Source organism: Temnothorax americanus, unplaced genomic scaffold (assembly GCF_048541705.1).
Source record: "Temnothorax americanus isolate GAGA-0224 unplaced genomic scaffold, ASM4854170v1 Scaffold2, whole genome shotgun sequence".
Classification (NCBI taxonomy): Eukaryota; Metazoa; Arthropoda; class Insecta; order Hymenoptera; family Formicidae; genus Temnothorax; species Temnothorax americanus.
In genome coordinates, this window is record NW_027509338.1 from 8,392,581 (window position 1) to 8,415,252 (window position 22,672).

Genomic DNA, 22,672 nt, shown 5'->3' on the forward strand with positions numbered 1-22,672 from the left:
GCAAATACATAACTTCATTGCAATCGTATGGTGAACTCGAAACCTGGATTAGTTGCAATTAGCTATCGTCCTTATGACTCGCAGGAAAGACTTAGAAATAACGCGATTCTAGTCTGAAAAGACCGAAACGACATAAGGTCGCTTTTAACTGGCGAACGTAACTCTAGCTGTATATCAATATCTACCAATATTAAATGTAATTAAACAACGGGCGTGTGAGATTGCAAGCGCATTTTATCGTGGAAATTGGTAGCCACCGGTTGCGTAACCCAGGCCTACGCCACGTTGCGTGTGCGTGGTAGCACGTGCAACTTCGTATTGTTGCTCCATATTGTTGAACATCTCCTCCTGCTTTTTCAGAATATCCGGCTTGGCTCCTACCGCCGGCGTGCCAGGTAGATCACCCTTGATACCCATCAATCGCTTGAACTTGGCCGTCACCTTGCCGTCCTGATCGTGCGTAAAAGTCGTCCCCATCCACGTGTTGGCGGTGGAAGCCGTGGCCGATGCGCTGTTACCGTCGTCTTGCTTCGACTGCAAAGAGATAAACGTGATTGTAGAACGAGTTTGCGTGTCGGACATCCAAGAATTGTCATCGCCAGATAATCATCACCTTGTTCGCCCACAGCAGCTTCCTCTTCTGGATCTGCTCCGCGTACTTGCCCTGAGTCGCCGTCGCCAACGGATTGTAGTAATTTTGTTCGCCCGGGATGCCACCGGGGATCACGATGTCGCCGCCCTCCGGCGGCTTCAGCTCTATACCCAGCTTTTCCAGCTGGGCCAGTTTGTTCCGTCCTTTCTCCTCCCGATAACTCATCGTCCTGAACGGTAACGGTGGCGCGCGGTCCCTCGATCGCGATCTCGACCGCGTGCGATCCCTCTCTTTGCGGTAGCTCGAACGCTCGTCCCGATACCGATCCTTCGACCGATCATCCCTGGAGTGTCGCCGGTCCCGTTCACCGCGATCTCTGCGCCTGTCCCTATCGTTCCTATCGCGATTACGATCCCTCCGGTCGTCCCTATAATGATGATCCTTGTCGCTTCTCTCTCTGTCGTCGCTCTTCTCGTCCTTGGACGATCCGAGAGACGCTTTGCGCTTGTCGTCATCCCGACTCCTCCGTTCTCTGCTCCGGTCTCTGTGACTACCGCTGCTATCACGTTGTCTTCGATCGTCATACCGGCGACTTTTGTCGGACGAACGACGACTCCGATCGTAACGGTCCCCCCGCCTATGATCATCTTTCGAACTCGTATGATTTTCATGATCAGCTCGCCTGTAAAACGATTACGTTCTGCAGGGGTATACCACACAGATGCGTATTATTATTCTGGACATGTGACAGGTGTATAATTTTTTATATATTTTTAGTGAGATACATATATCAACATTACTGTTCTTTTTCTTTTTTTTTTTAAATAGCAAAGTTGATATTCATAAAATATCGCTAGCACCTGTACTATATGAAATTAGCAAACCAGCCTACCTCTGGTCTGATGGAGAAGGCAAAGCCCGAGAGGATTCCGTTCTCGAGCCAAAGGTAGACTGAGCCGTGGTAGGACTGTTGGCGCGTTCGCTACTGGACTCCCTGGACGAATTGTTGTTGTTGCTCTCCTAGAGAAAAGAAAAATTATCAATTTTAGTACGGATCTCTCTTACATATTCCACTAAGTAAAGAAATCTTACGTCCTACCACAAAAGCTATTTTAAAATGAGTAACTTCGATACACGCAAAGTTGGATTCAACTGACAGCGAGTAATATGTATATAGAGAAACCTACACTTTTATAAAGAGAGAAAATGCTCATACATAGCGAGGATAAAAAAGTAACGTAAACTTGGAAGAATTTCTCTCTGTAAAAAGCGGAAATTCGGTTTTTCTCGCATCAGTTCTTCTTGGTTGTACTTGATACAAAAGTTTGGGCGACACTCAGCGGATTTCCGCGTGTCCCTTTACTCGACAAATATATAAATCTGTATGCGCTAATTGCCGACAGGTAAAAAATAGAGAACCAATAAAACAACCATGTCACAAAAAGGAGAGATAGAGGAATATGAGGGCCCTTCATATCAATCTGCCTCTGTAGTTAGTTATCACCCGAGTATACTTGTACACGTGATTTCTTTTTGATGATTGATGTTAGCGTTACCTTCTGCCAGCTTCCTCTACTCACCTCTGTCTTCCGAATAGGGACTTGGGGGTAGTCTTGAAAGACCCTCACACAGCATAGACCTTGCCGAGATGCGTAGATATTGTATCATGTATTACCAACAGAGCTACGTGTTAATATTGTCTCACGAAATGGCACTATTCCCATTTACTTATCATTTAAATTTTAATTATGCGAATGATAGCCTGATTGTCCTGCTTTCGGTAAGGTTTCAAGGTCCTGTCTTATTTGTATTTAGACTACGAGCGCTAAACGCTTGAGATTTTTCCCAACTTTCGTAACGGATACCGCACAGCTTCTACCGAATCATAATCCGATCGGAACCACTCCGTCAATACAAAAACATTGACTTCCGGTATCACGCACATTTTGCATTTTGTTTTGTCACAGATAGCATTAACTGATCGATTCGACGACACGACCTTGCAAAACCGGACACACTATCCTCTTTACGTATCAGGCCTAAGACTTTGCATGTACATACAGCACCCATAAAGTCACTGCGGTATCTTCTTAGGCATTGTCCGAATGTTTCGTACTTAACAGCTAAGAATTAAGAATTGTCGGCGCGTGGCCTCACTATACCTCACTCATGTCCATTTGTACCGGGTCGTAGTTGGCGTCGCTCGCCCTCCTGCTCGCCTCTTCCTGTCCCCGAGGTGGCGTCTAGAAAAACAACACCGTTCAATCAACTCGCGTCCAAGATCCAAGTACGCCGCTGCGTTTCGCAGATGATCGCGAGGGGGGGGGGGAGAATCGCGATCGCGTTTCCAAACAATCCAAACATCTCTAGGGTCGTATAAATCGCGGCGTTGGACAGGACAGTACGCCACGGTACGCGTAGCGAAGCCATGTCGACGACGTCGACGACGACGACGACGACGACGGCAAAAGGGGTCTTCGCGCTCGCTCACCTTCGCGTCGTCCGAGTTGTTGCTGTTGTCGCCGTCGCTGGCGTAATTCGCCAGCGAGTCCATAATGGCGCGTGAAACGCTCAACTGTCCCGCTGCTGCGTTCCGTTGTCGATCCGCAAACTCCACCACTCCTCCAGCAAACCCGCAATCGGATCGGATCCGTGGCGGCCGCGGCCGTGCGTGTCGCAGAAGAGCGAACCGAGAAGTAAGAAGTAAGAAGTGTATCACTCGCGACGCAACGCGGCGCGCCGATCCTCTCGGCGCAGCGCGCAGCGTCCTGCGCACGCTCGCCATTCGCCGTCGGCCGTTGGTCGTTGGTCGGCCAAGCCGGGTCGAAATGTGCCGCTGAACACACAGAATTAACGGAGTACATACCTTGTTCTTGAAATCGTTTGTTATGAAACAAATTCGCTTATGAACGAAAAGGTGCGTTAACCGGGTCCCCATTGGCGCTCAACTAGGAAATCCCCACCTTTTTGTTCATAAACGAATACGTTTCATAACGAACCATTTCAAGAATAGATTGTCCGAACACGCCGCACCACGCTGCACCACGTCATTGGCCGTGTATCCGCTTACTTCCGCGTCTTCGGTGCGTATTCTGTGCACCGAAAATTTTCCTCTCTCGCTTCTTTCCCCTCGCGGAAGAGTCTCTGGTATGTATGTACATCTGCTTCAACGCGGAAAGGGTGACACGGATTTACGGATCTGCTTTCTCTTTGCTTCCTTTTATTTTCTTTTTTCTTTTTAAAGCGGAACTGTGTTCGTAACCTTCAAGTTTTCTCTCGACGCGGAAGCTGGACAAGAAAGGCAAAAATTTTTGTATTGTCCGCAGTTGTCTGAGAATCTCTGTTGCTCTACTTATAGATTTATATTATATATATGTATGTATATATATTTTAATTTGTGTATATAGATGTATGTATGGTCCTTATATTGATTTTCCTAGACGAGCACGTTACGAGAACTTCCGCTTCCGCAACTACCTGCTTCTAATTTACGATTAATTGGGCCAAACTTACATCTAATTCCACGTACTTATCTAACTTACAATTAAATTTACCTCGGATCTAATCCCCCTCAACCTGTTCCATCAAGGTACGCGTTACGGAACTTTTCGGAATGGATTTCGATCGAAATTGTTTAATTATTTTCTAAATTTCCATTACGGTTTATATAAGAGAAAACGGAATAAAAAATTCCGACCAGAATTTCAAAAAGTTTATATTAATACGTGCCTAGATTTCGATTTACAACTATAATTCATGTCTATATTTAAATTTGCAGGACGTTTCGACAGTCCTTCCGAACGACGACGGTTCAAGGATGAAGACAAGAGAGGGGGAGAGTATCCTGAGTATCATTTCTCTAAAAAAAAAAACGCGCGCGCGAGTTCCCTCAGGAGCCAAGGTAATCTGGAGGACCGAGGACCGAGGAGATTCCGACCTATATTCGCGCGCAAATAACCCTTCCCTCCCTCCCTCTTCCTACATGTGAACTATAAGGAAAAAGGGAAGTTAACAGTTGATCCTCTCCGCGACCGCGACCGCTCGCACGTATCAGGTTCCCACCGTGTCAACGTAAGTATGCCGATGGGGTTAACGAGCGTTCTCCTCTCTTCCCCCCTCCGCCACCCTCACCCCCGCCGCCCGGCGTTGTCGCCGGGCGCGGGGAAAACCCGATCGACGGTGTAAAAATAACGTTATACTTTTTTCCGCGCACCGTCGCCGTCGGCGAGATGCGCATTGCACGCGCGCGTCCGCGTCGCGGTTTCTCACCGCGCCTCTCGCACAATCTCCGGTCGTTTACGCCGTAAAATTGTAATTTATATCGATCGATAGGACGTAGAGAACGCGGGCGGGAAAGAGGGGAGAGATTAAAGGAACAGCTTAATAGATACACGCTGATTAATACCCGAGACGGCGTGGTGGAAGATTAATCGACGGCCCGAAGTGTAAACACACGCGCGTTACTTACTCACTCTCACTTCCGCTCGCGAGGCACAAACAGGCGGAGTAAATTGCAACTTTTTGCATTTGCCAATTTCTATTTTTATACCTTCCCGTTTGTTTTTGTCAGCAAATAGCTCTTCCACTGTGTCGCGATTCATGTTTTTATGCGTATTTATCGTAACTCGATTATTCTCGAGAAATCGACGCTGATTGACGCTGATTCTAATCAATGAAATTGTTAACAGATGAAAGTCAACGATCTCTGGAGGATAAACGGTGCGGCCAATTAAACGAACTGATTAATCGACGTTTGCGAAATTAGTTCCGAGTGCCCGAGTCTTGGAACACCTCCGTAAATCACGACAGCATCCAGACCGAGCACTCCAAGACGCCCGGGGGTCGTACATACGTCGTAAATCGAGAAAGATGCGCATAATTGAGGACGCCGTGGGAGGAAGAAGAAGAAGAGGAGGAAGAGAAGGTGGAGGACAGGGGTTGATACACGGAGGTATGCAATATAGCGGCGCCTCGGAGCGCGCTCTAGCCCGGAATCCAGAATCGGAATCGTACAGCAGGGAAGGTGCGCGCGAAGAAGACGGCGGAGGCGGCGTGCACGCGATTTCGCATTGACGAGCGAGAGAGCCGACGGCGCGGCGTGCGCGTCGGCGTCGCGCGCGCGGGGCGGCAAGCGGCGAGTCGCCGGGGCCGGGACGCGGCGAGCACGGAGCGACGGAGCAACAGTCGCTCGCCGGACTTCGCGCTGATAAAACGTTGTTCGCGGCATGCGCGCCGCGGTGCACGCGTACGCGTCCAGTGGTACGGTCTCGTGATCGCCCGCCGTGCATATCGTCGTCGCTCTTCGCCTCCCCTCACGCCCGCCTCCTCGCTTCCTTGCCCTCCCCCTACCCCCTTCGTCGCGTGAGAGTCGGCCAGGACCCTTGGTACTTCCCGTACGCGCGCACGCACACCCCGTCGTCGCTTCCGGATCGTAAGTAATCGTAAATCATCTAATTAACGCGCATCTTTCTCTCTCTCTCTCTCTCGGCTGCTCGGGACGGAGATTCGACGCGAGGGATGCGACGCGATGCGCGATATGTGATGCGGTTGAGGGTTGGTTGCACTGTGCGATGTGGGTTACCGTTACTCCGTTACACACCCGACTTCGTTACCCCGTCCGTTTTCCGTTCGGTGTATGTGTGTGAGACGACAAGCGGCGGAGAGTCCAGCTTCGTAGCTCGTCGTCCGAAGGAAAAGGGACGAGGGAACCTAGGCGGGTTTAATGAGAGAAAGGAGGCAAGAGGTGGTCGAGAGCGCGGTGATCGGTGTAACTGACCTCAAAGGGCTCATCCCGCGAGATGTGGGTTAACGCTCACCCGCGATTAACTAATCTACTCTCTTCTCTATTTACGGCACGGGTACAGCTCCGAGATTGAAAATGAGAGCAATATCGCCAGTCGCCAATTGGTTATAACTACGTGTGTGACCGATCCGAAGGGCCGGTCGCACTAATGCCATACAGTTAGCGCCTAAATCCCGTTTAATCGATCTTCCTGCTTTTTCATCCAGATATGAAACATAGCGAGTGATGGTTGACGCTGAGCGATCCGCGCTGATTGACTAGATTCCTAATTGACGAAGCTGTACGGATCGAGAGTAACGCGTTCCTGCCCAACCACGTGCGAAGCTTTGGCATAATTCCAATTTGCGACACGCTTCCAGGTTCGTTACGCCGTTCCGCTTTTACGGTATCATTAACGTCGGCCGGTAGTTCCTCGCGAAATTAAAATCGGCACGGAATTAAATCGTGGGACTCGCGCGAAGCGTTTCGCGCGAAGCTTCGTGCCGCCGGGGCGACAGAATCAATTTACCGTGGGAAAATTGGAATTTCGGAGGGTCACGTAACGTTCCCGTTGATGAAATCCCTTCGCAACTTAGTTTCCACGTTTCCACCAACGACGGGCTGCTCTCGAATCGGGCAGCCCCCGATCGAAGCAAACCCCCGGTAGCGAGCGTTCATCGACCAGCGTTGCCGATTCATTCTCGTTCATTCTCCCTCGTTCATTCATCCCGCTCGCGGACGACCCGCTTTTCGACTCGAGTCCCAGCCAATTGTTTTTAACGGACCAGACCCGCATCCTCCGCGTCCGTTCGCCCGGCCGGCCGTGGTTTCCGGAATCACTGCCGTGTTAATTAACTTCTCGATCGGGGCATTGCGAGGGAATTCACCTCGCCTTCCCTTCGTCGAAGGTCTATTAACGTTGAATGGAAATTTACGTCCCCGATCGGCAAGATCGTACGTACGCGACGTTTTCCTTCCGTTCTCAATTGATTTCTCGCCGAGATCGTGTTGTCGAAAGACTGAATAACGCGACGTGGCCTAATCAACGCTCATAGAACGAAGATATTAAAGCAGCGTGCAATCGCTCTTGGTCCCCACCAGGGACATATCGACGCGCTTAATTTTAACGTCGCGTCAGAGCTCGTTCCGGCGAACCGAGTCCTTGGATATTAATCGAAGCCTCGTGAAGCCTCGTTCCATTGAATCTGGATCTCGCGGATGACAGCGTAATGTTTCTCTCGTTTGCATCTCGTTTATCAGTCTCCGCTGTTTGCGGAAGGCGGCCTTGTTTGACTCGAGCGAGAGAGAGAGCCCACTGGCGAATAAACGTCGAAGACCCGTCAGGAGGGTGAACACCCCTGTGGATCCCGAGAGAATTATCCGGCAGATTTTTCTCCCCTCCTGGTCTCTTCTCATCGTTCATACGTCATTCGTGACCCGTGGACGCGTCGTTGCACGTACGTGAGACGCGCGTTAATGCCGTTAATCTTCCGCGTCCAGCGAGCGGATTTCTGTTACCCAAACGAAATTGTTTCGTGCCCGGCGAGTAATATAAAAATATTTTTTATTGCGGATCACCGTCGCGCGATCGTAAAAAAAAAAGAATCCACTTCCCTATAACGACGACGATGCCTTATTGTTGCTGAAATAAAAGCGCTATACGCGGGGAAACTTGATGGCTCGCGTGGAAGCGACGACTTTAGAATCCAATTTGTCTCGACCGTACATTCGACGCTGGGGAGATCCTCGCGATATAAGCCTTCGCGATACGAGAGTGGATTATGGAGGAATATGATATGACGAGTTTGTATCGATCGGGCGAGCAGGTACCATCCGGTCCCGTCGACGAAAGCGGTCCGCGGGACATTTGGAGGATCATTAACATTTTCCTTGATGACAGAGGGAATAACTCGTTGCGCTCTTGCCGTCGAAAATTATTATATCTCTTTTTTTTTCCTTTCCTTTTCTTTTAAAACGATCGATCGATTCCGTCCACGGTACTCCAAAGTTTGCGCGCTTGTTTACTCTCCTCCTGAAATCGGAGACTCTCGCGCAACTCTTACGAGAAGCGTAACGCACGTGTATTGCGTGACGTCGATTACGAGTCGGCCGATTCGTGTGTCACTCCTCCAGAAGTCTCGATCGAGCCGATCGAGTCGCGACCGGCGACGCGAGCACTCTATTGTGAGCTCCACAGGCTCGTAGGACTTCTATTATGCGCCGCCTCTCCTTTATCACGCGAGATCTTCCCGGTCTAACACATACGCACCCATGGCGTGCCATTGTGCCAGCGGGCAAGAGTAACGCTCGTGTCACTCCGCGCGTAACGCGAGCGTTCGCCTCGCGACTCCGAGTGCTCGCCTAGGTAGCCGGTTGCACGGTGAATGCACTCACCGTGACTTAAAAGTGACCACTTTTCGACAAGTAGATATATCTGCTCGTGCGAGCGATAGAGCCCTCGCGGAACGTTCTCAAATAATTGCTCGTCTAAAAGAAAAATTACTCAACATATCTACAATTCTCGATTGAGTTCGAAGAATCTGGTTATTATCATAATAATTATTATAGTATTAGAAGCTCAATCGTGATTAAAAATCAACAAAAAAAGAAGGCAATAAAGAAAATAATTTTTTTTTTTTTTTATAAATTGCGTCCGCAGTTTGTGAAATCTATTTTAAGTGTGAAACCGTGTCTGAAATGGATTTTACCAATAGCAGGCTCCGTTCCTGTGTACCGAATCCTCGACCGAATCGTTCAAATTTACTCTTCGCCGTTATCTTTATTAATATTTAGAGCGAGCATTGAAGTCACATTTCCCTTATCGACGGTAAAATCGGACATTGCGGAGTCTTGCTATACAAGTTCTTCGTTTCCTTCAGGTTTCCACGTACCTTCTTTCTATCGGTGGCTCTTTGCGTCGCTCGTACCTCCTCTTTCTCTCTTTCTCTCTCTCTCTCCCTTCTTCGGTTTCTCTTTTCGCTCTTCCTCTTTTGCCTGTACTCCGACATCGCCGCGGTTCCGTTATCCGCGGCAAATACACGCCGGGCATCCTGTACGCTTTACCTCCGGAGAAAATAAACAGCGCGCGGCATCGACCCGTGCGTTATTGACACCGTGTATGCGATCGAGCGCTGAAAAACAGAGTGACGAGCGAAATCGAGCATTTGTGTGTTTTGCATTTAAACAATACAAAATATCGCGAAATGTATAATTGAGGTTGAGCTGTTATTGGAATTTAACTCTTTCTCGAATCCCTCTCAACAATATATTTTTATAATTCTAAACCATCAATAATGAAGAGAAAATCGGTGATCTTACAAGCAGGATATTTTTTCTGTCCGCTTGTTTTCTTTAATATCTTATTTTATCTATCGCGTTTGTGTCTCTTTCATCTCTCTCTGCGCGATGTAATTTTTCCGTCGAAGCCCGCGATCAGAAACTTCTGATGCATACTTACCAAATATGTTTGAATTGCTAACTGGATCGATCGCTTCCACACAAGTTTTCGGAGAACGTCTTTGTGATACTAAAGGATCACAACATCGTCGGCGACTGCGGTCTCGTTCCACGATGGCACTGCCATATTACGCCATAGAACTTTGGAACGAACGTGAAATCAGTTATTGGAAAAGTACTGCCGTCTCTATATAGCCGTCTTACTACGATTCTGCGGGAGTGCCTCATTTATTTCGCAAATCGAAACTTCGATCGTGTCAACGCGATGGCAATTTCTCGCATCGCGTGCGGATTTATGGAGGAACGTGAGCGTCGACCGCGATATGAAGCGTTCCGAATAGGCCGCGTTGTTGTTTAATGTTTCGCATTTACCGCGAATAATCGCGAGAAACAACTATACGCAACGTTCGCAAAAGTTCCGACCGTAAGATAATTTCCTCTTCGTATGCTGAAAACTTCTTCTCCGCGGTCGATCAAAGGCGCGATGCTTGCACTTTGCGTCCACAACTTTCCTATAGCCGCGTTCTCTATCGCGACTTTACAAATACAGCCTCGCGTTCTTCCGCGTTTAATTATTTTAACGTCATTAAAATTAATCTCGTTAACTTTAATATTGTTAAGATTTTAACATTGTTAAAATTAATGAAACTGATTAGGGCCATTCTCGCGCTTCGTGGTTTAATTTAACGCGATCACGAGCGCTTCAAAGACGACAACAGGTCGAAACGCGCGTCGTCGAAATCGCGCGAGCGGAATTGCGCCACAGAATCGGACGATTATTCGACGCATCGTATTTACCATTTCTATAGAGGTGTGCGCCGAGGGGAAAGCAAGTTCCCCCTGTCGCCTGATTCTATCCGAGGCACCGTCATCCGAGGGGCGCAGCCACCGCAGCCTAAAGGCATATTGGGAATAAGAGGGGGGAGGGGGTCGATAGGGCGGAATTAGTTGCTCGCTCGTGCAACGGCCCGAACGAGTAATTCTCATCGATCGCGAAATCTGTCCCGGCATGTCCCCCCGGGTCTCACACGGCTGCTTCTCAATTGAATCACTGACTCGCAGGGGTGCAGGTCCCCACTTTTGGAGTTGGAGCCGGTCGTTTGGCGGGTACGCGCCGGGAACAATGCTCCTACGTCTATGCGGCAACTGTGTAAATACTATAAATCAGCGAATGATGTATACACGTTCGGATAAAAATAGTCTCCGTGTATCTATGGACTGTGTAAACCATCTATTTACGCGTGCGAAAGATCTGTAAAACGTAATCCCGGTGTTACACTGTTGAATATTAAAGGATGAAATTTAAACCGATACCTCGAATCAAATAAGGTTTTGTTGTTTTTGATGACCATGTGTGTCGAAATTGATTACTTTAACACAAAAGTATTATTTGAGCTTCGTTGATTTAGTTAAATTACGACACATTGAGTAGGAGCAGTGGCTATAAGAATGATTAAAAATGACTCAAATGGACTATAATTTGACACTGCGAATTTAACAGTGTACAGCTTGTTAAATCTCTTCTCTTTTCCGCTTCCTTTTATTTCCCTGAGATTAAAAAATAAATTTTTTTTAAATAATATTGATTACAATTTATATAATTATTCGTCCTCTTTCGATGTTTTCGTATGGCGGTTAAAAGTAATTTGTACGTGTAAAAATTGCAGAATTTGTTGAGAGAGATTTGAATGTAATTTACGCTTTTTTTGCGTTTCTTTCACGCGAGCTAAATGCAAGCTTGTTTTCTTGAAATCAGCAAATTCAATCAGAAAAAAAGGTCTCGGGGCGACCTAACGTCATCGTCTGGTATAAATGCAACCTTGAATACGACAGATCGATCTGTACTCTGGTTGTCAACGATACGTCACGGCGGACCTAAAGATTTGTAAGATAAAGATGCAACACACAAAGATGGTTTTTTTCCAAGAACGTGCGGGTGACATCTATATAAATGAATAATATAAAAGAAACTCCCCTTTTTTTTCTTCGCGCTAACGCCAGCTTCCCTCATCTTTCCTGTGAAGTATCCTCATATCCTATATAAAGTCTATTCCGCATCAATCGCAAAGTTATTAATCCCGTCTATATCAATAACAGATATTAAAATCCTCCGGGTCGACTGCTGGCCTTTCATCTCTTTCCAGACGAGCGAAAGAGATCCACCTCCGTTTTTCCGCAGAGGTTTCCGTTACACTGACGCGTTTCCTGCGTACGTCCCAACGCAAACACACGCATGTACACACACACACGTGCGCACGCCGCCGTCGCAAATATACGCGCCTCATTCCGGTCGCTCTAATGTGAGTTTTCCATTATCGACTCGTGAAGAAAGGAAAAAAAAACAAACGGTCTTCCCCGTCTTCTCTTCCGCGCCCTTCCCGAAAAGTGTCACGTCCGTCACATGGAACGCCGAGGCGCGGAGGCGGCTCGTAAAGTTATCGAAGAAATACGAAAGAAAAGAGAAAAATCGCGGTGTCGACGTATAATTACCCGCAGTGATTGCCGCGCGAGATCGATTCGCCGACTACGCGGGCGATTTCGCGAAACGTTCGCGGAAAGGGCGGTCGTCATCGGGTGAGTTCACGCCGGTAGTTCCCTTCCTTCCTCCACGATTTCATTAACCCAATTTCGCGAGTCGCACGTTGGATTAATCCGCGAGAATGGTGAGAGGCCATACCACTGCACGCGCACGATGACACGGCGCGTTCCCGCCGTAATAATAAGGATAATAGCCGCGTGCGGACGCGGTTGCGTGCCGCGCGGCGACCCGAGAACGCGCGCAAGACGGCGGCGAATTGTTTTGTAACGCGATGCACGATAAACGACGATAGCCACGACAGGAAATAATATTGTTGTTTATAAGATCGCCTTCAGAGAACACCCGCTCGTATGCCTTATCTCGTGACGAGAGTCAACAGTTCCGATCGATTTCTTCATGCGGGCGTCGCTGGTACCTCGAGATATCCGAATTTGGCGAACTAGTCACTCCGCTTTGTCTTTGTAACTTTAACGTTCATTTTCATCTCAATGCAGATTAATTTTAACTCTCGATTTATAACCACGTATATAACTTACTTTTTATCTTTTTCCAATCCTTTTCCAATCTAAAACTGTAAGAAAAATTTCTAGGTTGGTAGAAATAAACATAAAAGAAATTCAAATTTATCTTATAGGTTTCCGATACGTTTTATCACTTTTATCTACCAAAAACACGAACAGAATATTGACGCTTGTAATACTTGTTATATATCTACAAAATACTCGCTGTATTCTTTCGATACGTTACCGAACAACGGTGTTACGCGTCAATTTCTCACGCCTCGTTTAGTCGCGCAGCACGTGCGCATAATTGAACCGTGGGCCGTAATAAAACAGGCTATATTTAGAGAATCGAAGCATGCCCGATCTCGTATGCACACGCGAACTGCATGCTTTTGGAAAGGTTTAATCGCCGCTCGGGCCGTTGAAGAGGAAACTCTCGTTCCCGCCTACGAGAAGAGCGAATTGCGATTTTTTTTTTTCCTTTTTTTTTTTACTATACGTCGAACAAGACCGTTCCATTATCGAAATCAAGAAAATGAGGAAGGAACGATCGCGCGAATATCTATTGTCCAGACTATCGCGTGAGACTGATGGATATAATAGCCCGCTGAGAAGCAGGCGACTGCTCTTTCTCGCTCGAAAGAGAAGAGAGGGCATCTTTCACTTCCCATCGGAGAAAATACTTTTCGATTTTGGACAGTCGATGCAGCCGCGAGAAGCCGTTCGTCCAAATTACATCCATCCACGTCCAATCCGTGAAGCAAAATGCTCGACAAAATGCGCAATTGTCGGCTCTCGTTATCGACGTCCTTTCGATATATAAGTGCACTTTAATAAATATAAAACTTACGGTACCGTTACAGACGCTAAATATCCTTTGTGTTCAACGAAAGAAGAATATCGAGGAAAATTCTTCGCGGGTATATTTATGCGCGGTTTTTTAGAACGGCAATTTTCACGATCGCCCATGCATCGCGTTCGCAATTCCAGGAAACAATCAGAATTTTAGTTTGATCGACGAGTACACCGTTGGCTTTTTCAGACGCGTAAGAACTATTTTTAGAAGGAGCGCCTTTAAAACCGTGTGCACCGTGGATCGTCCGTAGAGATATATGTCCAAGGGGGATATTCGATGGCTCGCGACGTTACGGAGGCTGGATATTGACGTAACCGGAGACCTGTTCTCGGTGACGTAACGTGTCAGTCTTGCGGAGGACACCTAGATGCCGTAAAAAAAAAGAAGAACACCTTACTCATGTCCGAAATCGACGTGTTACGTTCGCGCAGGATATATCGCGATCGCACCAAACGTGTCCTGTTCGATGAACATCAATTCCAAACAGATCTGTTTCTCTAACGATAAGCGATTGTCTCGATTTGTAAAATTGAAACGTTAATTAAATTGTTTACATATTAGAAGAGATTAATAAAAATTAATCCAAGGTTTAAAAAAATTAATCCAAACACATCCAAGGTTTATTTCTTGTAAAAACGTAATTCTAGAACGCTTAAAAAATTTTAGCTGTTAGATTAAGCGGGAAAAGAACGTATAATGAAACGTATTTTATTATTGCGCTTTGACGCGTACTTGATAACTTCCGTTTATTACAGCGCGGGATTGAGTGCAAAGTTAGATCAGATGAATCTCGCCTAGTCATTTATAATATAGTCAGTTATTTATAGCCGGGCAGTCATCACGCGTATGGAAAACGCGTGGAAATCTTTATGCATAGCTTTTCTTAGCGGCAAATTGCTTCGTAAATTGCGCCGACGCGACGGCCGAGGATCAGAACCTTCGCTCGGCGTTGAAGCGAAACGGACGGAGTTTCTGCTACCAGTCGATGAGATTAGATCAAGTAATCGATATACGGGTATACATATGTTGATAAACATATGTCTCTGGTGGACTTCTCGGAAGGGAGCTTAATGCGTGTCACGCACGTGACATTAGAATTCAGGTTTCCGTTTTATAACGCGCCGCTGTTTGCAGAAACGGAGCGCGTGGATTAAATTTTCGTGGCGGAATCACGTTTACGATGGGCGAGCGCACGACGGACTTGCCTTTTTAAAACCCGGCAAAAACCATCCGAGGCTTCCGTATAACCTGTCGTTAACCCAGTTAGGGAACGTCGCCGTTCCAGCAACACGCACGCACGCACTCGCCCGCTTTAAAGCCCGTTTCGCAATCGTTCCCCAAGACCGACGAACCGATTCCCTAGATAAGAGCGCAACAATTAATGTCGTCGCAATTGCAATCAATTGTCCGCATAACTCGCAGGATTGAGCGGGGAAAAATGCTGTCGTTTGCGCGTCGTCGAGACACACGTTCATACACATACGAGTGTGAACGAACCGCCTCTTCCATACGGAACGTGAAATATGTCACGAGTGGAAAATTAATTAAGCAAGTAAAGATCCAGTTTTTTAAGCAACGTTCGTTAATCAGAAAAATCAAAAGATAGCGATTCCAAGATTGAACCTCCGGCTAATTCGATGTAAGATTTCCCCCGACGACGAGTCCGAGAAGGGCGGAAGGTGCCGATCGACCGAATGAAGAAGGAGGCGGACGTTTAATTGTGAATCGGCGTGGGAGGAGAAACGCGCGTGCTGAAAGAACGGTGCGATAGCTTACGTAGCTTAAACTATATACGTAACCGAGTTTGTCGCGTACGCACACGCAACGGCGACAATTACGACGGCGACGTAATCAATCCGGAAAGACAAGGGGGTACACGCGCGAAGATAAATTGCGACCGCTCGATTGCTCTCGCTCCCCTCATTTCGCAGCTTCTGCGCAACGCGATCGTTGAATGGAAGTAATATTGAATGAGAAATAATGTGAGAATCTCGGAGAGAAAGTGCTTGAGAATATGAAAGAGAAATTCGATGAGAGTGACAAACCTGAGAAACCTGAGAAACGAATCGAGTCATAAATACTTTGCGGCGCTAATCAGAACTCCCAACAAAATGCTAGATTTCCACAAAGAATTTTTAACTCACGGCCACTTGGAAAATTTCAATCCGACACTATTAAATATCAAAATACGAAATTAAACCAAAATACATTTTGTTATTTTTTACTACCATGTGTATAAAAAAATTCATTATTTTAACTCCATTGGTTTAGTTAAATTAACTTTGTTTTAGTTAAATTAATGACATATTGATTAGGAGTAGTGGCGACCTATAGAAACGATTAAAAACGACTCAAATTTAACAAAATTTACAATACGAATTTAACAGTGCAGAGCTCAAATATCGCCGCAACTTTTTACAACGGTTATCTCAATTCACTGAACGAGACAGAACTCTATTGATTATATGAAAACTCCAAAAAATGGAGCGTCGCCTTTGTAAAGGTCGGCTCTCAAATGAAAGTGACACGGTCGCGGGAAAACAGAACAGTTATAATATAATTAGTATATCGCGCGAGAGAGCTCTCGGTGAAAATCGATCGTCACGCCAGGTACGCACGCACGCTCGCAGGCGGACACACGAGCTACATATATATGCGCGTCGAATGCCCCGAATCCGTTGCATCTGGATCGGAAGATTGATATGGCAATACTTGAGAAGAGGCGCATCCACGTGATCGTACGAGCGCCGTTTGCCTTGGCATAAATTCTCGACGCGTAGGGTATATATACCTATACGCGACATACGCGTTCATTCATGGATAAGCATCACGTTCGCAATACGTGGAACTCCACGATAGGAATGTCTCTGTCCCGAATGTCCCTTTCCCTACGGATGTGACGTTGAATTTTGTTATCGCGTGTATTTTAAACGATTTCATATCGCGAACGTTGCGAGGAGAGAAAACATCGCGTGTGTGAAATATTAATTGCCGCGACCTGTACTATCTTTCTCGTCGCCGACTGAATTACCACCTTCATTAATTAAAAGGAAGGATTTTTCCAATATGATATCTAATAATAAGCGCGAGTTCTCGTCGAAGGACGAATCCGAATGCGTTTCAACGGACATTTCATCAATTTTACTATTTTCGTATCGTAATCGCATTTTCGTCTTATCTGCATGGGATGTTCATTTTTAACAAGTTTTTTCATTTGTACATTTCGGTAAATATTTATTAGAATTTTTCTGTGCATATCGCAAAATAAAGAAGGCAGGAGAAAGGTTTTTTTTTCACAAGCTTGCATCCTCGCACCAGGGGATCGATTCGGCATTTAGACCGAACATTTCGCCTTTGACGCACGTTCACCGCGGCACCAACGAGGTGCAAATATGGTATACAGCGATTCCATTGTCGTCGCGCTACGATCACCACGTGGCGTCGATACATCACATCCGCGAATTGCCTTTGATGTCCCGCACGCGCGTGCAGGTGCGATGGTCTCCTGTCCGATTACACGTGACCGCCGATTCGCACGACGTGACCTCCCTCTCGGTCGTCACCGCGATGCCAACGTGTCGGATGAGCAATTAAGTCTCAATCATATAGCAATGGGATAAATTCGATTTTATATTTAACTGCTTTGTGTCTAAATCTTTTGTTTCTAATTTATAGCGTTTGTACACGGAGATAATGTTTCGTTATATCTTACCGTTCGCTACAAACTTGGGGCAACTTGGTAACCAAATAAGAATTTTTGAAATACATCGATATAATATATATATATATATATATATATATATAAAAGACATTTTACAAATAAAATATAATAAAAATTACCAAGCAGATTGGTAATTTTTGAAAAATTATATTTTATTGTAATAGATGATAATATTTTTGTATTATGGTAGGTATTAATTATCAGAACAGCCCACAAAAAATTCTTCGTAATACATGTCCCACAACTAACATGATTTTCAGGATAAATTCTAAGAAAAAATTCTCTGTGTAGAGAGACGGGATGTTTTCTTTGTTTTAATATAATTAATTGTCGAAATGCCGCTTTTCGTTAAGCTGGCACGAATAGCTCGCTCTTCACCCCATCGTGTTTGTTCATAAACATTTTATAAATAGCTCTATTATCCGTAATTGTTCCTTTGACGTAATCTTAAGCGCATCCGCAGGATGGACGCACCGCGATGGAGATAGGTGACCAGTCAACGTAGCAGACGACTCCAGATCGTCCCGATCGACCGTGCCGCTCATCCCCGAGTAAGAGAAAACCGACTGCTCGTCCGCGATGGCCACGACGGCGTCAACGGAGAAGATGGACCTGGACAAGGACTTGCCGAAGAAGAAGTGCATCAACACGAATCTGATATCGCTCAAGTTTCTTCTGTTCATCTTTTTCGGAGGTAAGCGTCGATCGGTATGTCTGGACAGTCGCTTCAGTTCGGGCGATCTCTAATGATTCACGATCTACGTATGATTGTCTCTCTTCAGGTATCGGCTGTCTCTTCCCGTTTCTTCCGCTGCACATGACGAAAGTGGGACTGAGCATCGAGAACGTGAGGTTCGTGTCGATGGTTTCGCCAGCGATAGCGATACTGGGGCCGCTAATAGCGGGACCGATCGCCGACAAGCTCGCCGGCCGCCAGAGCAACAATGATAAATCGTCGACCGGTCGTTACCTTCGCGTGATGATCGCCGTCGCCTGCATCTTCTCGGCGCTCTTCTACTCGCTGCTGATGCTGGTGCCCACGGTGGAGTGCGCGTTACCGGTCGGGAAGGGCCCAGGCCTCAAATTCAACTGCGATCGGCGCGGAGCTGTAGTGCGTTTGCTGTTAAGAGTAAAAGAAAGATTGAGAGATATAAACAAAAAAATATCTGAAGAATATTTTAATTGTGCGATTTAATTTTGATAATATTGGATATAGAATCAATAGCATATTTAAATTCTATTAAAATACTACTCTTTTCTAACTAAATCAACTTGTATCAGGTGCGGCAAGAGAGATGCGAGGATCGTTTTGGTTGCCATCGCTGGGCCGATGATGACAGCGGTGTGGGTGCCATGCTGCTGGAAAACTGCAACTACGCCTGCTACCCGACCGGCTGGCGACGATGGCATTCAGAACTAACACGCACGACGACGTTCCGAAGTAAAGCCGACGTCGAAGTCGACCTCTTCGACGGCAGTGGAGAGACCACCGTCGCACCATTGGTCAATGAACTCTCCGCGCAGGTAAAACTGCGATTTAGCAGACATAATAATTTAACAATTAATTTATAAACTAAATTTAATATTATCATATAAATTTTAATAAAAGTCCAGTCATAAGTAACATTTAACTGCAAATATTGTATGTGAACCAAGGTAAAGCGAACGATCAATTAAGCATCCTCGCTATTAATTTATAACGTTATTATCTTGAGCTGATTAATATTAAAGTAATAAATCAGGCTAGCACGTCTTAATTATAATTTCATTTTGTTTAGTAATTTCAAACAAATATTTTTGTAATAACTATAGAAGTTTAATATGTGTGTGTCAGTGATAGATTGTTAGTTTGTAAAGTACGTATATATATAATGACACAAGTTATTATCTCTGTAGGAAAATCGAGACGATACAAAAAAAGCTCGTCGTTACGTCATGATCGAGAATGAACCGCCACATCTGTGCTACAAGGACGAGGACGACAATGTCGTCTGTCACGTTTACACAGAGTATTCCGGCACGCTACCAGTGAACGGTAGCCTCGGACAGGCATTGAATCCCGAAAACGAGGTTGAATGGTGCGCGTATCCCGTGGCCGAGTACTTCGCCTGTCGCATACCACCCGACCTGGAAGTTAAGATGGCTGAGTTCAATCAGAGTTGCTCCATAGAATGCGACCTGGTCGATCCATATACTCTCCCGGGTAAAGACCTATATAGAATTAAATATCAAATTTTATGTGAAATCTCCAAATTAAAATTAAAGATTGAGTGATTAAAAAAACGTAGTATACGTATTTAAAAATATTCTCAAAATCGATTCCTCTGTGATAATCACGTTCTAAAACTTTTACATGATTGCGATAGGCAGCTTTTGCTGCAATAGCTGTTGAGATAAAAACTTGGAAAACTCTAAACGCGCCATATATCGCCTTCATTCGCTCCATTCGATTTTATCCACACGCTGATAGTGGAGAAACATCTTCCTTTATGCTGGTATACGATAATATGATGATATATAATGCCGGCGTTTCAGGCAACGTACTGGTGAAAAGCCAATGCCAACGTACCGGAGATTGGACGGAAGCGGCGTTCTGGATGTATCTGTTCGTGCGCTCGGTCGCGGATATTTTCCCGACGACCGCCGTTGCCCTGATCGACGCGGCGGTGGTGATCGCGACCAGGGAGACGTCGTGCGGACGCGGCGACGTAGGACGCCAATTGGCTTTCGGCTCCCTTGGTTTCGCCCTGCTAGGACCACTGTCCGGCTATCTGAGCACCCTGACGTGCGACATTGGACCGGCTTATTGGTTGCCGCTCGTCCTACATGCCGCATTGATGATCCTCGCGGCTGTCGTTGCTCTGTCGGCGAACGGCATGCCGCTCAGTCCACCAGAATGGTGGTGGCACACGAGAAGCGGCATGCTAGCGCTGCCGATGAGCGCTGTCAAGAGGTACGGCAGCGAGACCGCCGCTCTGGTCTTCGTCCTGCTAGTCATGGGAACCTTTTGGAGTGTGATAGACAGCTACCTACCTTTGTAAGAATTAATTAAAATAGTCTGTCTCGGGTTATTATAGAAATAATTTAATCGCGATAATTTGTTTAGGAATTCTTATATTCTTTTCTTTGACATAGGCATCTGCAAAAACTAGGGGGTGATGAACTTTCCATCGGTATCGCTATGACGATCAAAGCGGTAGCTGCGTCCCTGTTCCTCTGGAAGTCCGAGCATCTTGTAGATTACTGTGGACACAGTAATCTTCTCATCACTGCCTTCACGGTGTACATAATCAGGTAGGTAAGTTTTTCTAATTTGATAATCGCGTGATAGCTGTCGGTCTAACTGAAAGAAGATCTTATCGCTAAGTTTTCGTTAGCCATTTTCGTTCGTTTTAAAGAAATATCAAAAATTGATACGAATTGATATATTTGACCAGGTTCACCGGACTGAGTCTCGTATCTGACCCTTGGTGGTCTCTAATCTCGGGAGCTTTAGAAGCATTCACCTTAGGAATAATGTGGGTTACTGCCATTCTCTACCTGAGACACTTGGTACCGCGTCATTTAACTGTGACTGCCCAAGCGCTGCCTGTGATAGCTCACTTTTGCGTCGGTACGTTCCCAAATTTCCAAGTTAACGTTATAACTGAACTGATAGGTGGGACTGAATTATTGATTTCTCTATCCGACGTACGCAGGCCGGTGTCTCGGAGCCGTCATCGGTGCTTACATCAATTTCGGCGACGAGGATCTCGTACAGTCGCTGAGGTTTGTCTATCGTTGTATGGCGGTAGCGGCGGCCATCGTTGCCGGCCTGTATTTCGTATTGTATCATGGTCTACTGAAGCCGAGATGTCATGCACACACCATCCAGGGTCCCCGTCAACCCCCCACAATCGTGCAAGGTAAGCGGTACTTTTAACACGCGCATAATACGCGTATATCAAGTTCTCGCACTACCTCTAACGTCGACTTTGATTTTGCAAGCTGCCATAAGAGATTATGAACTGAGTAAGTGATCGAACACGTTCGAGATTTTCTATTTCAGGTTCTTCGAAGCATATGTAATTTACGTGTTATCTAATAATGTCTTACATACGCTGAAATCTTCAGAACTGGCTTTTCTGGTTTTTACGATAAACTGAAATCGATCAAGATCTGAAAAGATCAGTTCTGCGCATTTCCTCGAGAGATTCCTCCCTTTTCTGCATGCACCATGGAGAGCTGTGTTGTGTGTGTTCCCCGAACGCGCGCTATGTTTATAATTTTTATTCGTTTTCATAATTTTTTTTGCAAATGTAGCGATGAACGGAAATGGAAATTACACGCCGCTGAGAGTGTACCATAATGGAATGGGCAAAAAGGGTCAATTTCGATACTGAGAAGTTATCTGTTCATTCTACGAACGAATGAAGAGTTCTAGGAACAACACTGCAACAATGATTCCACAATGCAACGTATATGTGTCATCAGCGACGAAGTGCCGACGATGTGTGCTCTCGTGTATTTTGCGTTGCATCGCATTTATCGTTAATTTGTTAATTTAAGCCGACTCGACATTATCGTTTTTGTTTCTTAACATTATTATTTAAACGAATCATTATCACAAAGACTACTTGCTCAAGTACGTTCTACGAGCTATATCATCAGTTTCTATATTTGTAACATAAAAGTGTAAGTACCAACGACAGCAACATAATGCGAATCCTTCGTGAATGGCAGTAATAAAAAGAGAGATAGGAAAACCTTTTTTATGTACAAAACGTCCATGAAAAGCTATAAGTATCTAATACTTCTTTAATTTTCTATCAAATTTAGTTTCTTTGTACAATCGCTATGTTCGTAAAACTCTTGAGGTATACACAATTAAAAGATGGACAATTTTCTTTAGTGAAATTATTATAGCGAGACTTACATGCGTCTTCACATGTAATATAAAATGAATAAGTATCAACAAAAATAATATGTCTATTTGACTGGACAAATGTTACGTTTCTGTGAGTTGATATATATATGTATACAAGAAAAATGAAATAAAAATACGTTGGAGAAACGATCGTTATAATTGTTATTTTACAGAAAACAATTACACATGACTATTGACTGTTTATATATAGTTTATTTAGGCAGTGCTAAGCAGAATTTCAACGAAAGTGAAATATTTATAGCCGCTGAAAGAAAATATATACAATATGGCCATAAATTATATTAAATCTAAAGTAG

General features: G+C 45.5%; 2 protein-coding genes across 8 annotated transcripts; one reads left to right on the top strand and one right to left on the bottom strand.

Annotated features, from left to right (window-relative positions):
• Positions 1-52: 52 nt before the first annotated feature.
• Positions 53-3,385, bottom strand: LOC143897312 (uncharacterized). The gene is made up of 5 exons (XM_077405892.1): positions 3,084-3,385; positions 2,755-2,835; positions 1,485-1,612; positions 614-1,274; positions 53-534 (listed from the first exon to the last, which is right to left on the bottom strand). The coding sequence occupies exons 1-5, from the start codon at positions 3,375-3,377 to the stop codon at positions 235-237; spliced, it is 1,464 nt and encodes a 487-aa protein (XP_077262018.1). The 5' UTR covers positions 3,378-3,385; the 3' UTR covers positions 53-234.
• Positions 3,386-3,632: 247 nt separating this feature from the next.
• Positions 3,633-22,500, top strand: LOC143897311 (uncharacterized). Of its 7 annotated transcripts, XM_077405886.1 has the most exons (13): positions 3,633-3,739; positions 4,371-4,663; positions 5,281-5,543; positions 17,913-18,143; positions 18,232-18,578; positions 18,731-18,973; positions 19,346-19,652; positions 19,985-20,486; positions 20,585-20,743; positions 20,887-21,062; positions 21,148-21,354; positions 21,437-21,460; positions 21,752-22,500. In XM_077405886.1, exons 4-13 carry the CDS (start codon positions 18,029-18,031, stop codon positions 21,829-21,831), a joined length of 2,160 nt encoding a protein of 719 aa, XP_077262012.1. In that variant the 5' UTR covers positions 3,633-3,739; positions 4,371-4,663; positions 5,281-5,543; positions 17,913-18,028; the 3' UTR covers positions 21,832-22,500. The 7 variants fall into 7 exon arrangements, with proteins under 7 accessions (XP_077262012.1, XP_077262013.1, XP_077262011.1 ...); XM_077405885.1 differs by lacking the exons at positions 3,633-3,739; positions 4,371-4,663; positions 5,281-5,543 and adding exons at positions 5,593-6,023; positions 6,602-6,754; XM_077405887.1 differs by lacking the exons at positions 3,633-3,739; positions 4,371-4,663 and having other exon boundaries at positions 4,763-5,543.
• The last annotated feature ends 172 nt before the right edge of the window (positions 22,501-22,672 follow it).